The sequence below is a fragment of the Leuresthes tenuis genome, unplaced genomic scaffold, assembly GCF_036924035.1.
Source record: "Leuresthes tenuis unplaced genomic scaffold, fLeuTen1.0.hap1 SCAF_20, whole genome shotgun sequence".
NCBI classification, from domain to species: Eukaryota; Metazoa; Chordata; class Actinopteri; order Atheriniformes; family Atherinopsidae; genus Leuresthes; species Leuresthes tenuis.
Window position 1 is genome coordinate 16,266,627 of NW_027325374.1, and position 17,060 is coordinate 16,283,686.

The window sequence follows — 17,060 nt, forward strand, 5'->3', positions numbered from 1 at the left end:
GTGTGCATTTTAAGTGTATAATTTACACCCTTAGGAACACACTCTTTAGCGCTTGAGTACCAGCAGGATCAAAGCAAAAGAGTCAAATCTAATTAGGTTCACAGGTCTGAGTGGTCACTGCGCACCGTTCCTCGTGAGGTTTGCTGATGTCTTTGTCTGAATTCATTACGAAGTGGGGGATGTAGAACAAAAATACAGCATTTTGTCCTAGTCAAAACTAACAAACAACCCAAGCAGAGGATGTGTCATCAACATTTTGCCACTCTTTTACAGGAAATGGCAGGCTCTGAGATAGTTATATAAAAAATCTATACATGGATTTTTTTTGTTATTTTTGCACAGACCTCAGTGTAGACAGTAGTCGAGGCATTGTGCAAGATATATATGAAAACCCTTAAAATGACATAGTTTCAAAAAGCACCAAACTTTTCATTTCTTCAAGACTTTAAAGTGTCTTTACTTGTATGTTTTCACTGGATTTTGTTTGGTCAGCTCAACACAAGTTAACAGGTTTTTCATAAATAAAATGATTAAAAATTTAACAATAAAATGTCAATTCGGATAACCTACTAGTTGAGTAATCCTTTGGGTCATTAGTGATATGTATACTCCCCGACTGACCTCATCAAATTAGCATTTAGGTCTAATTTCTCTTTAAAAGAAATAGATGAGATAAATCCGTCAACCTCTGACAGTGTATCTCCCAGCATGGACAGGAATGTGACCCAGGACAGAGCCTCCTGCTCAAAAGCGATTTGTTGTTCCTCAGCCACATGATTGAAACGCATGGTGGCAATTTCAAGCCTTTACGGCTCACATTTGCATGCTCTGAATCTCACAGGCCAGAGGGAAGCACATTACCTCCTTCCTCCCTCATATCCGTCTACTCCGAATTAGTTTCTACTTGAAGTCCTCGAGGGAGAGGACTAGCAAACATGGACAGGTAAATCAAACATCTGGCATATTCATGACATCTGGCATTTAGAAATGTATTCATAAAAATATGTGTTTACAGAAAAAAACTGGCATGGACACTGGTGTTTCTTCTTCTGGTTTTCTCGGCTGTGGCATGGGCCACAGGCCCTTTGACAGATTTGGGTATGTCATCCAGCATCCAGGTAATACGTTCCTTACAGATATCTTGGCTTTATAACTAAGTATTTTGTATCTCCACACCAGAAAATATTGCCGGGAAGCTAGTTTTCTATCAAATGGAGGGAAATGCCACCTATGTGAGAGACACAGGAGAACTGGCATCAGATGTTCCCACCGAGACAATGTTTGAACTCTTTGATCCCCAAAAGAACTTCAGCACAGCAAAGTTCACTTACACCTGGGACCTCGGGAATGGGTATAAGCATTTACAATGTTTTTAAAAATCCAGAAAAGGTATAGGATGCGTTTCCCCGTCTGACATTGTTTTTTGTTCGTGTCTTTTTTTATATCTTTGATGCAGAGAAGTGATCCAGGGGACTGAGCCGGTCATCCGCTATCATTACTCAGAGTCAGGAAACTACACACTGCAACTGAAAGTGGGAGTGAATGTGGCCAAATACACACCTCCAATCACTGGGGTCTACTCTACGGAGGTTCAAGTGCTTGGTTTGTAGTTACAGATCAACACATACACTACCTGCATTTTGTTTAGTCTTTTGCTTATCTTAAAGCTTTGTTTCCTTGAAAGAATTGAAAGTGATCCGGTGTTTAACTTTCGATAATGTGTCTGGTTTAAAATAGTTTTATGATGCTGAGAAAGCTCCCTCAAAAATGTGAGAAATAATCTGGAGGTAACTGTTGTTTTGTGTTCAGTGTTGAATGAATTTGTAAGCCTGGGACCAACATTATGTGGCGTTTGAATGCTTATGAACATCTGCCTAAATATGACTGTAAATATGAGGTTTTATCATAAAAAGTCTGTAAAGTAAACACAATAAAACAGTGGAGATGAAAATATGATACTGATGGATTTATCTATCAGTGGAAATGAGCCAATACTATGTATCTTTGAGAGGCAAAAGTGAATGAAACTTTGCAGCAGGAAAGAAGAAGAACAGTTTTGGGGAATTTTTGCCCACTCGTGTGTTTAATCGCAGCTTTAACTCAGGTTAGCACTGGTTGTTTTCTACATCAACCACTCACTTCAGGTCCTCCTCTAAAATATCTCTGTGACTTGGCTTTTCCAATACATGAACTCTATTCTTCTTTGGCTTTTCTTTGGTTGAATAACTTCTTTGGTTAGGGTTGTTGTCTTGCTCTATGACCTATTTTCTCTTGTGATTCAGTTCGCAGACATTCTGTCATCTTCCTCGAGAATTGATTAGCATAACTTTGAATTCACTGTTCCATGAATGTTATCCACGCCATTGTTGCTCAGTAGCCTTATGACGGACTCATTGATGTTAGTATTTAAGTCTTTGGTTGCCCAAATTTGTGTTAAAATGAATACAGGTCAGAGATGATTAATAAGTGAATTTTATTTGCAGATGCCATCAAAAGCATTGAACTAAAGGGACCATCTGACTACAAGGTGTCCCAGAACACCAGTTTGGCTTTTCATGTTGATGGAAGGTAAGCTGTGTGTGATTTTAGAAGTTCACTAAAGAGAAGAAAAAGTTACATATTGTAACTGAAATATGATATATTTGATTAGTATAAGTGAGCTGCGGTATGGGTGAAAACAAATTCCACCCCATTTTTCTTAATTTGAGATCAGTTTCAGCCTGCTTGACCCACTGCAGCTGAGAAAAGAACATCAAAAATCAATGCGCTGCTTGCCATTTTGTCTTTAGTCCTCCAATGTGGGTGTGCTGGCGTTTCCTCACAAACTGTGTGCCTGACATGACGGGGGGCTGCACGCTGACCATGCTTTATGAAAACACACTGCGGCTGAACCACACCTTCACCTCTGCTGGCGTCCACTGTTTGGACATCACCATTCGCAATGATATAAGCAAGCTCCAGACCTCCTTCAGCCTCCACGTCAGGACTAGCTGTGAGTTACCGCCTCCCCAAACGCACCCAAACACCTGCAGGCTAACACGCTTATTCACATAAGCAATACTAAAGATGATGGCAAGAGATTTAATCTTCTTTCTCTTTAAAAAACAGTCAAATAAATGTGTTTTTATTTCATTTATTTGAATGATTGTTTGAGTTTGTTGAAGAACATTGTAAATTCATTTTTTGAATCCACTGTCTGAAAGGTTCTCTTGGCTCTCTACAGTCACTTGATCATTCCACAATGTAAAGCTTCTGCTTTATGTTTTGATGAAATTTAAATGCTTAACAGTTCATCAAGATGAACATGAATCTGTGACCTTCCATAGGAAAGGAAGGTATGGATCAAGCTTTTTAGAGTTTTGTTTGTCTTCAATCAAAATGGTTTTTGAAACCAACAGAAGTTGTGCTGTGTCATGCGGTTTTCCACATAAAATTGACCATGTGCCATCTGGCCACATTAGTTAGTTCCACAGACACAGAGGGAACATCGAAAAGCTGAGAAGCCAAGCAATTCAGCGAGAAGTGATCTTACTGGCCCTCACATGTCTACTGTGCTCAATTGATTTGCAATCGCTGTGATCCATTTGATATCGAGGTCTTACTGAGGCTGAAAATAAACAGCTTTTAATGCTCATTCCTTACTTGCTGAAAGGTAGATGAAGAGTTTGAGTTGTGCTCCTGAGAGCCCGGTGTCCCTCGATCAGCAGCTGAGTCAGACAGGTTTGTTTAGGTGATGCCAATCACCGTAGACTGTCCTCGCTCTGTAACATGTTTTGTGTGTGTTACCTGCAGATAATACCCACTTGTTCTTCATCCTGTCATGCGCTGCCATCCTCGTGGCGACTTTCTCCTTCATTATAGTCATCGCCTGTCGTCCTCGTCACCACAGCAGATCACAGGTACTGTATGTAGAGCTGTGCGTATTGTTTATTGTCTTACAGTAAACCATATGTGTAACTCCACATAAACTCCACACTGCACATAAAGTAAGCATTGATGATATAGAAAGTTATTGCCTGGTACAGAATCGCATGGTACAGCATAGTCTGAGCTGGGCTCACCATTTTAGTGATTAAAACGTACCATGACAACAAAGGTAGGTGATGGTAGATGTATGTTCTTAATCAATTCTCTATATATCCCACTAATTCAGATTTCATCAGTAGCATTCCTTTGTTGTCAGTGCTTGTTTTGCTGACAGTGAATGTTGTGCGTGTCCACGAGGAAGCGGCCTGTGCTAAGAACAGAAATCAAACAGAAATACCCAGAATCTGAATGTGCCCTAGATATTGGACTGACTGATTTTCACTGTCTATAAAACTGCATTTCATCTGAAAGCTACTCTAAATCATGCACATGTTGCACTGACTGGTAATTGTCATATTGCAGATTGCCACGTCCAGTAATGCCATATTTCTCAAAGACCAAGAGTCTGAGGGTCAAAGCAAAATCCTTTTTAAGTTCTCCGCTGCAGAGAGAGAAGAGAGAGAGCCACTCATCTTGCAGCACGGGACCCAGTACAGCTCCTAATCATCATGCTCTTCTGTCTGCTGTCTGTCTGTGTGCCATCAAACTGTGACTAAGCATATGTGTGTATTTGTCTGAAGAAAATGCACAAGTAATAAAAATGGTCACCTTGCACGTCTTTCTTATGTTTTTCTAGACGCGTAAACTCGAACCTAAACTGCTGCTGACCCGTGCCTGCGTGTATCATTGATGTTTCTGTCACCGCCGCTCAGCCAACAAAGAGACTACACTCTGTATTTCCTACGAAATAATGACAACAATGATCCATTTATGAGTCGCACCGCTCAGGTTGACATTCAAATAGGCTCATGATAAATTCATAGCTCAAGTGAAGATCATGTTTAAAGAATGAGAGTTAATTTATGCATGCTGTGAATGGACTGAACCATTCATCTGTTTATGCTTTTCTCCAATCTCACCATGGAATGTGAAGTATCCTCCCTCAGCTACAGTGCAGTTTTTCTTACTTTATTCCCTACAGAGAAAACTTGTGTCCTACATTGCCAAATAAATTTAATTTTGAGAAAGGGTGGGGGGTTGGTGGAAGGCACTATTGTGGAAACTACTGTGCAAGAGAAGTTTTAGAACTAGATTTAGACATAGAATACATAATTAGGTTTACAGGAATGTACATACATACATACTATGTACTATGTTTTCTGGGGAGACTGAGCTGATATAAAACATATTTGCCTAAATTCATATGAGTATATCTATTTTACTAAAACAGTGCCAAGTCTGAGCCTGAACTTCCACAAATGATTTGTAGAAGAAATGTGCTGTACAACCACTACAACTTTCCCTACACCCTGTCAGGTCTCACAGAGACTCTTAGGGTTTTGTATATTGTCTTGTCACTTCCTGTTTTATTTTGAAATTAACAACTCCTCTCGTTTCAGATAACTTGCTCTTCCTCCCGTGTCATGTGTCTCATTGTCTTCCCTGATTCCAAAGTGTTTCCCCCTGTTACCCTTGGTCCCTCATGTGTATTTAGTCTGCGTCTTCCCTTGTCTCGTTGCCAGTGTGTTGAATTGTCTCTCGAGCTTTCGTCCGCTAGCCTCCACAGTGATTCCACGACTACGTAATCCACAGATCTTGTTTGTTAATCATTTCCTCCTTGAGAGCGATTTTTTTGTTGAAAGTTTTTTCATAGATTTAGCGAAGTGAATTTTCTTTGTATTGTCGTATTTTCAGTAGTACCTCCGGTAGAGGAGTGTCTTTGATTTCTAGTGATAACTTTCATAGCAACTCCATTAGAAGGAGCCTCTTTTGTTTATTGGTTTTGTTAAATTTTTATAGAGCCTCCGACGGTTCGGAGAGGGATAGATTTAGTTGTAAGATTTATATAACCTTTTGTTTTTTCCTCCTAGCGTGGAGAGAGTTTTCTTTTGATAAGTTTTATAGTCTCACTCTTCTCCCCATAGGTATCGAGAAGAGTGAGTTAGGAATTCATAATCTATTGCTTTGCTCTGCAAGCGACTATCATTATATAAATAAAATCTGGTTATTGTTTCTACCCTGCATCTGCGTCCAGTGCTTCATGGTTCGTGACACACCTAAAGAGTTGTTAGATGAGTTTTGCTGTAATTAATCAGATGTGGAAACAGGCTTGTGTAAGAGAGAAGGAGACTGTTCGGCCAACAGAACAGTCCTTACTGTAAGGAAAGGAAAGAAACAGATTTATAGAATGTCTGTATGAACTAAAATCAGACAGATCTTTTAAAGGAGTTACCTCAGCTTTCATTGTTATTGATTGAAGCAGTGATTTTGGTTTTTGAGGTTAAGATTTATGAAGTAACTCTGACTTTCCAAATGTCTTGGGGGGGGGGGCGGCCTTCCCAATTGAAATGGAATATAAATTCTAGGAACTAAGTACCACTTTGAAATGCGTCTATTCAGGGTGACAAGATCATCAACGGGTTTCAAACTTGCTCGCTATGCTCTCTTCCACTGCCTCCCCTCCTCTGTTGTCAGGCTTTCTCTCCTGTGTATTTGTTTTGTGCCTAAATACAGACATGTGATCGGGTGTGTAGGTGTCAGGCTGTCAGCCGCTTCCTACCGTCACAATGATCTGTTACATTACCAGCTGTATGCTCCACAAATTATAAACACATTGCTTTCTGTTTGTCAAGTTTCTAAGAGCCAATTTTCCTTAATTCAACATCCCTGTTCCATCAGGATCCTCCAGGTTGTCACTGCATCTATCCTGTCCACCAAAAACACTCATCCCTTTGTTTGGTTCTGTTCAGTTGTTTACTCTGATATATGTTCTGAACCCTGACTAAACTCTTTGGCTAATACATCTTCCGTTTGATCTCCTGCTTATGGATCTCTAAACCAGTTTTGCAACAGTGCTGCACAGTGAGAGTCTTAAAAACTTTCCAGGTGTTACCCAACAGGTTGGAATCCACTGCTTACAATGACAATTGCCAACATGACAAGGCTTAGCAAGTAGAAGAGTCCTTATGTTCATTATGCTATGGCAGCACCTGACAGGCCACAGCATAGTTCACCATAGCACTAGTTCAGGCAGGCAGTATACTCATCAGCAGATCTCATGCTCTTTTAAAAACTTCCCTGGCCTGACTACCTTGACCGCTTCCCCCGCAAGCTGCTTTGCAAACCGCCCACATAATCGGTGTCTCTCTGTCACTGGTGCTTTTTCTGGGATTGAAAGGTAAGCCTTAGACAGATGTCAGACTATAAAGAAATCTTATGGGGCTGTAATGCTTGTCCAACCCAAATGCAAAGTAGATCATTTACTTAATATATCATTACTTTAACAAAGATTAATGATGTGTTGAAACAAAGAAGCCAGTTTGTGTTAACACACCGCAGCTTGCAAATATTGTACTGTAATCTATAAAATTTTGTCTGTGAATTACAGTCAGGCACACGCAAGGACAACATGCTAAATAAGCACAACATGTTCAGACCAATGTCATGTATAAGCCTGCAGTCACATGTACCTGTACGAAGCTTGTGCAAATATTTATGCTATGAATATGGATTGCTGGTTAATAGAATCTGTCTTCTGGTGGGTTTATTAGAATATCTGAAATCAGGGATCGGTGGGATCTGAATTGCCGTCTACTGAAGCATTCTAATAGTGTGATAAAAAAACATCAAAATGACTTGAAACTGAAACAAAAAACATTATCATATGTATATACTATTAATATGATCATGATGATACTATATCATATAATGATAAACTATTATTATTGAACATTTCTCATTATTATTAGTCATATATATTATTACATATAATTTTTGTGGAAGAAAAGGGTCAAATCATAGAATTCTAAAACAAAATTCTTGAATATTTCTCGACTGCACTGATGTTTGTCAGTCTATTTCTTTGTTGTTCAATGCCTGGATTGCATTCAATGATAGCTTGTTATGCTGCGACACCTTTGTTAGAGATGTCACAGCTGATGAATCCTAGTTGTCAAAGAAGCCAAGGGGAGCTTCAGATGCTAAAAATATCCTGACTTTCATCAGGAGCTAAGATAAGACTGTTGTGGTTAAAGTCTGCTGCTTTTCTCAGTTACATGCGGCATCTGTCAACTAATGTGTGCTGATCCTCTATGATTTTTTTCCCCTGCTCTGAATTAAGCTCTGAAGTTAGTAGAACTGAAGCGACTACTAACCAACCAACGTTGCCTTTTCCCACATTTCTACGGTTTATTGGATTAAAGCATACATTCTGGAATGCATAACAGATGTGGACTTATCTATGAGTTTCTTTTATGGTTTTGACTGTGTTTTGCTTTCTTGGTTTCAGATGTGTTCTTATAGCTCACCTTCTCGTCATCAGTTTATGTCTTGCACCTGAATTACCTGGCTTCCCGTTTCATGTTTTAGAGTTTGCCCACATTCTGTGTGTATCCTGTTGCATTTTCTTCCTTGTGTCACACCAGGTTTTCAGTTACTGATTACTGCACCGACTTCTTGTTTGTAATAATCTCCCTCATTATGAAGTCTCCAGGTTTTCCTTTGTTCAGCGCCAGATCCTTTTCACAGCGCCACATTCTCAGCCAGTCATTTGTTCACACCGCAGTTTTGTTTCTTGTTAATCTTTAGTTTAGAATTCTGTTTATTCATTGAGAAATAAAGCATGTGTTTCTTCACTCAGCTGTTTGTCCTGCGTTTGGGTTCCACTCCTCCTTTTCCTTAAGCCATGGATTGCGACAGGATTGGCCTTGTGTATTTAACAAAACCAACGCTGATAGTGTCAATCTGGCTCAGAGCAGAGTCAACGAAAGTCTAAAACATGCATACAGTTGATGGAAAAGGTAGCCTGGGTCATTAATCATCAATAAAGGCCACAGTGAGAAAGACGCTACAGCAAAAAGTATATATTCCTGCCTTCAAAGATCCCCACAGATTCTGTGATGGTCAGAGAAAATGGTCTGTGATAATAGCTGTTATACCATTTCTAGTTCTTTTTTTAGTATAGGTTTCCTTGTTGTTCATATTGCTACAGTATCAAAATAATAAAAAAAAATGCTCTCTAACCTTACAAAGAGCAGGTATTTTCGGCCCTATTTGCTTCTAAAGCAGTGAGAATTTGACGAGAGTTTGACGTCACCTCTGACCTTTTAGCCTCTCTCATCTTTTAAGCTTCGCTAATGCCACACCTGTTGCTTGACTCCGGCCAGTGGAGCCTACGATCACGCTCAACCGGCGTTATTAACTACTCATGTCACGCCTGTTTCACCAGCTTAACAGATTCTAGAGGAAAGGAGATTCTGAACTGGTGTGGAACAGCCATCCTTAAACAAAGTCTACCCGATATAGACCAAATGATTTGAGATGACCCCGAGTTACACCACTGGCCTCTGATGCGCAAAGAAAAATAAAGCTGAGAAATAAACACAGTTCTAAATCAATTTAACAACAGTTGTTTTCTTTATTTTTTTTTCTTTTTCTTACATCAACACAGCAAATTGCTTTCAGCACTTTAAAAAAACAAACGCGTTTAACGGCACTTAAGCGTTTATAAGAAGGCCTCAGAACAAGGTGGACTATGCCTCCCATAATGTGCTAAAAACACACATCGAACTTAAAAACAAAATAGAAACACAATTCCACTGGACAAGGGCAGCGAATATTTTATACAAAGAAATCATTTCCATTCAAAATAGTTGTTTCAATGGGTTTTGTGGGGCTACTCCTATGTTTACTGAGCACTTGATGAGACGACGCACGATATCAAAGTCACAAATCACTCATTAAAAATATTTCACAACATCGAAGCTATGAATATATTTTCAAAATGATTTATCATTTCAACAGTTTTGGTTCACAAGAAAAAGGCCAGGAAAAAAAAGCACTGTGATGGACTAACTAGTACCACTGTACAGTATGAATGAATGTATACAAGCTGTCACACTAAATCAGCAGAATTTCAAAAAAAATAATCAGGTGTAGTGCACATGTGATCCTAAGTCACTTTCACGCAATATCAGAGTACCAAAAAAAACCTATATTTTTTTCCATTATCGTCCCTTTAAAATGACTGAGCATGTCAGATATTTGATTGACAATCAAGGATAAGATTTTACATTAGTCAGACCTTGAATCTGAACCATTGACCATAGGCTCAACAATGAAGCCAGTCTAATGTCTGAGTTGGAGGAGAAGAGCAACTGTGCGTTTGCGCAGGACCACAGTTCACGACTTCAGAGTTTAATTGTACAGACAGCGAATCATGGGTTTGTGTCTTACTCCTAATCCTTGTGGGGGCACTATGGCTGGTGTACTGAATTTACAGTTCCTCTCCATCAATTTGCACTTTGGCGTGTTCAAACCAGCCCGGGGTCACTGGGAAACGTGTCATACGTACACTGTCCACCTATCCATAATGTAGTATTCTCACAGTCCATGGTTGTGAAGTAGAAAAGAATCATGTATGGGAGACGTACGACGTTGGCATGCAGAAAAATCTAAACTTAAATGATAGTTTTTGGGTTTTTTAAGTGCAGCTGAATGACATATCAATGAATAGAGGAATTATTTTACAACGCGCTACTTTTTGTTCAGACCGTCGTTTACTTAGTCACTATTTTCTTAATCAAACAAAACAACCACCATGAGACAGTGAAATGTGTGATTATGAAAGCAAAGATGACAACATGCTCAACATCTGTGCGAGCCAGAGGAAGAACTGCTGAGAAGAGATGCAGAACAGAGTCAGTCAGAGCAGAGGTGATGCCCAGGAGGAAGACATCAAATAAGTCTGACACAACTTGTGGCCTTCTTACCTGCAGGTAAGATACAAACTTCTCAGAAACACTTCACACAACCCCACTTTGAAAAATCCAACCTATCTCTTTAAGCTGTGTCTGTGTGCAGAACACAGTAAGGAAAACATGGTGGTAGTACATTTTTAGTGTCTTTATAGTGAAACTGCAAGGTTTTAAGCTCTGGATGAAAGCATTTCACCATCTGTCATGAGATTATGTTTGTTCCAACATGTAATACTCCACCTGGTTTACAAATCCCAAAGACAAAAACACCAACTAACAAAATGAGAGGTGCAAATTTTGGTTTTATGCGTTGGGCAGCCGCTCCAGACACATCTCCAGGGGCCGTTTGAATGCTCCCCTCCCAAAAACTTCAACATTGCCCGCTAGCCAGGAGATCACATTCCCAGGGATGTACGAACTGCAGTTTGCCATCGACTGGATCTCGACCGGCTTCAGAATACGGTCCCAAATGTTCACTTGACTCAGTTCGCCCACGAAAGCCTGTCCAGCATCAAAGCGCCCACCTACCACATCCTGTGAGGGCAGTAAAAAGCAGCAAGTAAATTTAAAGATCATCAGCAACAACATTATCCAAAGTAATTATCTCTCTGACGCAGAGGAGGCAGTCAGTGGGAATAAGGAAGTTGTTAAACTTCCGTATTTTCTTCTAGTGTGTTATTGGCTATTATTGATTTGTATCCTGAGATATGACCTTCTCTCATTTTACGGGTTTATACATTTAAACAACAACGATCTCATAGGCAGTCTCAGCCATTTGGTGAAACTGTCACAAAAGGAGTGTTTACTTTTTTTAACAGGTTAAAGAGTCCTTGTTTGCAGGCAGGAGGTGTGGTGCTGCAATCACACACATCACTGCCAACCTAAATCCGACAGTCCAACTCAGTACATATAACGCTTTATTTAGTTTTAAACTTCGATTTTGTTTTCACTCTCTGATTACTTTCACTTTTACCAACTGACTATTTAAGTTTGTACATTAAAACCTTCATGGTCAGGGGCAGGGAAGCATCATGGCATCATCTGAAAGCTCTACTTAGCAGGTGATAATTCCTTGCAAAACACACAAATGTCATGTAGGAAACTTTACTTTCGAAAGCGTACTGCGTGTCACAAAAAAACGTGCTCACTCCTGTACAGCTGTACAAAAAAAAAAAGAAAGGAGAAGTAAAGAAAAGAAAATTTCTGTTTCATGTTTTGTGTTTATCTCTTAATATACAAACAGGAAGGGCTGAACCATCACTAAGAATTCTTAAGCCAGTTCCGTATAATTTTGCTTGTTTAGTATTAACTTGAAAAGAAACAACAAAAAAAAGCTGGATAGTCACTGTGACATCACCCCTTGATTGTAGACCACTCTTTTGAGGCCTTTTGTGTGTCTTTTGAGAACAGACACTATGTGCGATCGGTGGATCTTACTGAGAACCCATCATACTGAAGCTTAATGACGCACAAACCAGCTCGTGACTTGTCAATCACAGGGTTGTTATACCTTGCAGGATTTGCCTATTTTACTTTCACTGGGAGAATAAGTTGAGGAAATCATAAAAAACATCATGTTGAGTTGAAGTGTTTGATCCAATGATAAGCTGGGTGCTTTTCTCATGGACTTCTTTACCATCTGACTTATTTCTTAAATACAGCTGTCGCCTGCTGTTAGGTGTGAAAAATAAACTAAAGCACCTGTACTAGCCCATCTTTTATATACAGTGGCAGAAATGATTTGATAGACCACTATGACACAAAACTGACACAAAAATAGATGTTTAACTGAACAATCAAAACAAATTTAAGTCTATCCCTGATCATCGTTAAAGACGCCTCAAGAGATTTTACCACGCAGCAGTCGCCCTGACCTGTGACCACACATAACCCCTTTAAGACAGGATACAGCACATGTTTGTATATCCGTCTCAGACCTGGACGTTTGCATGCTTCTCCCTTTCAAGCCTGATGCAACGTGAGGGAATGTTATCGTGCATACAGCAACATCTAAGAAAGCAGACTCTCAAATTCTGTATTGGCCACGCTTCAATCTGCCTTTGAAAATGAGGCATAAAAGCCTCCATGAGTAGTAAAAATTTGATCAGGTTTGTCAGAAAACCCTGGTGATTCCACAGGTTAAAAATAAAACTGCTTTAAATTCTTAATTCAAGAGCATCTCGGGTCTTAATAGGTTAATACGGACAGGATATCCAGACTTTTAAGGGAATTATCGAAGGAACTCAAAATTTTAGCTAATTGTCCAAAACAAACAGGATTCTACAACCATGGTCGCTGCTGTTGAGCTTTGAGCTAAACGCTAACTTTAATCTTCTAACATGCTTACAAGAATATGCCTCTGTCAGTGTGATGCTGACCTTCTTTGCCATGGATTAATTGAGCTTTATGGCATACTATCACCTGTAACTTACATTCAGACAGGACAGGAGAGGTATTTGTTTGGTAGATTCTTTGATTGCAACCCAAACTCTTGTACTGATACAAATGTTGACCTGGTTATGAAAGACAAGCAAATCCCCAGAGTTTCAGTTCATTGTTATGAGGGCATGACTGCCTGTGCCAAAATTCATTGCACTCCAAGCCATCTTTGTGGAGATATTTCAGTCTGAACCAAGGTGGTGGACCAACCACTGAGGCATAAAACATCAAATCAGCAATGCAGTCGTTAGAGTCATATGCTGCTTAAACAAAACATGGTGTATAACTTTGGTTAGAACTGTTCTTTCACACATAAACTGTGTGATACATCTTACTCCTGCATTGTGGAGACTTCAGTGACAGTTGTTTTGTTGTTTTGTCATGGCAACACACCTTTGCCTCATTTCTGCTGCTATCAAACTGGTTGATTTTCTTGTTTCCATCACCAGTTGGCAAAAAGGGCCTCTTAAGCTGGGCTGCTTATTAGCGATACAACTTGACTTTACAGTGTATAGAGTTTTACTTGGGATAATGAGAACATGGTGCACTGGATAGCTGCTGATAAAATGTTATTATGCTGTAAGTTTATAAAGCCTACGGAAGTCATTAGTAGTACAATTCCCTCTAAAGCGACCTCTTCTTTAGGTAATGACAAAAAAAGCTGGAGTAGTCTAATACCAGGACAACACTGACGTTCATCGAGTGTTTTATTGCATATCCTTACCTGTTCCTGCCCCAGGATGATGACTCCACCAGGTTTGATGGGGTGCCAGGCTGCGAGGTTCTCACCAGTACCCAGCTTCTCCCCATCTTGGTAAGCCTCCCACTGGCCATCCCGTGTGGTCCAGGAGATGCAGATGTGGTGCCACTTACCATCACGTACCTCTAGGGGCAGCTGGGCAACCTTAAGTCAAAGGACACTGTACCTTAGGAATTGTACACTTTATTTTTCAATTAATATTCACCAAATAACCACAACAGTCAAATAGCTTGCCTTATCATTAATGAGTAGCTCAATTGGATTATTGCCCCACTCAATCAGCACGATCTCATTTGCCTGGCCTGGCACACCATAAGAGAAAGGTGTTCCAATGCCAGGGCTGGCGCTGGACTTAATCCACATGCAGAGTGTGAAGGCGTACATCTCTGGCAAGCTCTTGGTGAAGCGACCGTACAGGTAGTTGGTCCGCTGCGGAAGGGACAGCTTAAACTGCTCTGGGGACTTGAAGTCTCCTCCCCCTGATATAAGAAAGGTGGAAAAGAATGAGAGGCAATGCGTGCAGAGAAGGAGAAGTGACCCATGAGGCTTCTTTCTTAAACTTGTGAGCTCAAGGAAACACGAGCATCTCCTCTATTCATGTTTTATACATACAGAGAGATCTGCAGGTCTTTTTAATGTAATGTCCACTACTGCGTCACTTTCATCCACCCCTGCTGATTCTCCCTTGCTCAGGAACACTGCAAGTCTTCAGAGTCTTCTGACATCTTCTAGCATGTTCTCTGCTTTAGTGTTGTAGAAGCCAGCAGGTACATGTACTTGAATAGATTTTTCTTCTGTGCTGTACTATATTTTTCCTATTTGCCAGCTAATCACACTCATATTGCTACATACTTTAAACACATCTACAGTAACCCAGTCATCTAAAAAATGTGTCATCTTCACTTTATCTGTAAAGCTAAAGTAATGAATATCTGCCGGGTGAGATGCTTGCTTTCCAATACCTTTCTCCAGCTCACTGATCCTCTCCACCAGTGCATTTAGAGTGCTCTCTGTCTTCAACCTGTAGGCAGCTGTGGCATTGGACAACATGCTCTTTTCTTCCTCCAAGTTGCTGACTTTCTTTAGGAGCTGTTTCTCCAGCTCCCCCAGCCGACGCTGCAGCAGGTCGCGGAGCTCACTGGGGAACGAGGCGCCAGAAATGTTGGCCCTCATTTGCTGTTGCTACGGAAGGATGAGCAAGAGATCATGAACAGGAAGTGCACCAAGTTAATCAGGGGCACTGAGCATTCTGAGGGCTGAAAGTGATGCCTTACATCACCGTGAAACAGTGACCCTTATGTATGCCGTGACAGGCTTATAAAAGCTTATGAATTTACCTCTAAATTTAGTTCCATGAAAAGCTGAATCATCTTAAAGATTTTTGGCAATTGTATTGTACAGTATAGAAGCAAAATAGGGCTAGAAAGAGAAAAGCAACTGACTATTTACATTTGTCAAAGCAGTTTTTGTTTAAGGAATCTAGCAAATATTTTGAATGCACAAACAAAAGAAATGCCTAATCTGTGATCTGTACACAGACACCTCTGCTTGATCTCTACTACACATTCTGTAAATATTTTGAAAGTTCGGAGTAGTGTCTCTACAGTTTGCTTCAATCTTATAAAGCCATTCTGGGAATCAAACTATAATTTTACGCATAGCGTTGCGCATTGGCTCCGCTTTGCGCAGCTGGTGGCACCTTACCTCCAGGTTCTCCAGACGGTCCTTGAGCCCTTGCATGGTTTTCCCAAGACTGTCAATGGAATCATTTGGATCTCTGGGGACATCTCCCATTGTATTCTGCTTGTCTTTCCCCCATGAACCCCCTTTGTCGTACTTCCTATCGGTGGTGGCTGAGGCGCAGAGGGACAGCTTTGTAGTTAACTCGTTGATGGTGCCCAGTTGCTTAGAGATCGTTTCTTTCTGCTGCAAAATTGTCTCACGTAGCTGCATAACAGTGTTTCTGAGCTCCTCTTCTTGACCCCCGACGTTAAGATCGGGTAATAATGTTACAGGGCAACTGGCATCGCCGCTGATAGGTATCGCCCGGCAGATGTACCGCTTTCCATCGTCCGCCTGGCCGCTGGTGAGTTGGCCACAACACAGCGCATAAAAGTACAGCAAGCAATACAAGAGTGAAAACATACCTGTAGCGTTATCGATTAGGAAAGCAACGAAAAAGCGACCGTTAACCTCTTAACTCTCTCCAATAAACTCTGGAGTTTAGAGCGTAAAAGTACACCTTCAGTATATCTAAAAGACGCAGGTCTAACTATTTCAACAAAGTAGCCCCATGACCAAGAAGCAAAATAAAGAAAATCCAATCAAGTGTGAGTCTGTCACTGTAAGCCTGTTAATGTTGCTTGTGCTAACAGGACTATTTCTAGCGCGGAGAGAGCGCTCAGTGTGGTGCTGAACAGACAGCTCCTCTCACGAAAGCGGATTACCAAAAAAAGGTGTCTGTGAAAGCACCTTGATTGGGTGTAGTTGGCTGACGTCACAGACGTCATTTGATTATTTGTAGAATTGATTAAAACCATGAAGACTCAGGTCCCCACAGTTACTTCCACTTATGATAAAACTTTTTTCATCTCCTCTGGTTTAACGTGTCTTTACTTCCTTATTGCACGCTGTATGATACATGAGCCATGACTCTGTGCTTACTTTTGTATTATTATGCAGTCCGATAACACCTTAACACCCATAGTAGTCTGAGCAAGAAACTGCTTTATGCTTGTATGAACACATTTCTAAAATGTAAACCCAGATAAAGATGTCATTTGAGGTCAGAATAGCAACTGTTAAAAAACATGACAATTTTCAAATGCAGGTGATAATCTTCAATAGAACAAGCAGTGGAAAAACAGGATGTGGTGGTAAACAATTAGCAACAGTTGCCTGCGTTGCTGTAAAAGGTCAATAAAGCCTGGTGTGCAGACTGGAAGACATACCACTGTGCTCGGCACATGCGCGCCATGCACTAAACCAGAAAGGCAGTCAGTTTTTTTTTCTTTCTTTTGAAACACTTTTTTTTTCCTTAAAAAAAGGCAACACACCTGACAAGTAGTTTCAGACTAAGT

General features: G+C 40.4%; 2 protein-coding genes across 2 annotated transcripts; one reads left to right on the forward strand and one right to left on the reverse strand.

Annotated features, from left to right (window-relative positions):
- The first annotated feature begins 573 nt into the window (after nucleotides 1-573).
- On the forward strand, nucleotides 574-4,776 carry tmem130 (transmembrane protein 130). The gene is made up of 8 exons (XM_072373406.1): nucleotides 574-943; nucleotides 1,016-1,098; nucleotides 1,180-1,351; nucleotides 1,457-1,602; nucleotides 2,484-2,568; nucleotides 2,790-2,992; nucleotides 3,793-3,899; nucleotides 4,390-4,776. Exons 1-8 carry the CDS (start codon nucleotides 936-938, stop codon nucleotides 4,528-4,530), a joined length of 945 nt encoding a protein of 314 aa, XP_072229507.1. The 5' UTR covers nucleotides 574-935; the 3' UTR covers nucleotides 4,531-4,776.
- A 4,726-nt stretch (nucleotides 4,777-9,502) lies between these two features.
- On the reverse strand, nucleotides 9,503-16,370 carry nptx2b (neuronal pentraxin IIb). The gene is made up of 5 exons (XM_072373809.1): nucleotides 15,685-16,370; nucleotides 14,943-15,162; nucleotides 14,215-14,459; nucleotides 13,945-14,124; nucleotides 9,503-11,315 (listed from the first exon to the last, which is right to left on the reverse strand). Exons 1-5 carry the CDS (start codon nucleotides 16,123-16,125, stop codon nucleotides 11,085-11,087), a joined length of 1,317 nt encoding a protein of 438 aa, XP_072229910.1. The 5' UTR covers nucleotides 16,126-16,370; the 3' UTR covers nucleotides 9,503-11,084.
- Nucleotides 16,371-17,060: the final 690 nt, after the last annotated feature.

Excerpts from the sequence above, each read along its gene's own strand:
- tmem130 (XM_072373406.1), top strand. Across the intron at positions 1,099-1,179 it reads AGGCCCTTTGACAGATTTGG|AAAATATTGCCGGGAAGCTA; the intron begins GTATGTCATCCA and ends TCTCCACACCAG. Across the intron at positions 3,900-4,389 it reads GTCACCACAGCAGATCACAG|ATTGCCACGTCCAGTAATGC; the intron begins GTACTGTATGTA and ends GTCATATTGCAG.
- nptx2b (XM_072373809.1), bottom strand. The coding sequence starts at position 16,125 with ATGTTTTCACTCTTGTATTGCTTGCTGTACTTTTATGCGCTGTGTTGT. Across the intron at positions 14,460-14,942 it reads GATCAGTGAGCTGGAGAAAG|GGGGAGGAGACTTCAAGTCC; the intron begins GTATTGGAAAGC and ends TTCTTATATCAG. Across the intron at positions 14,125-14,214 it reads AGCTACTCATTAATGATAAG|GTTGCCCAGCTGCCCCTAGA; the intron begins GCAAGCTATTTG and ends CTTTGACTTAAG.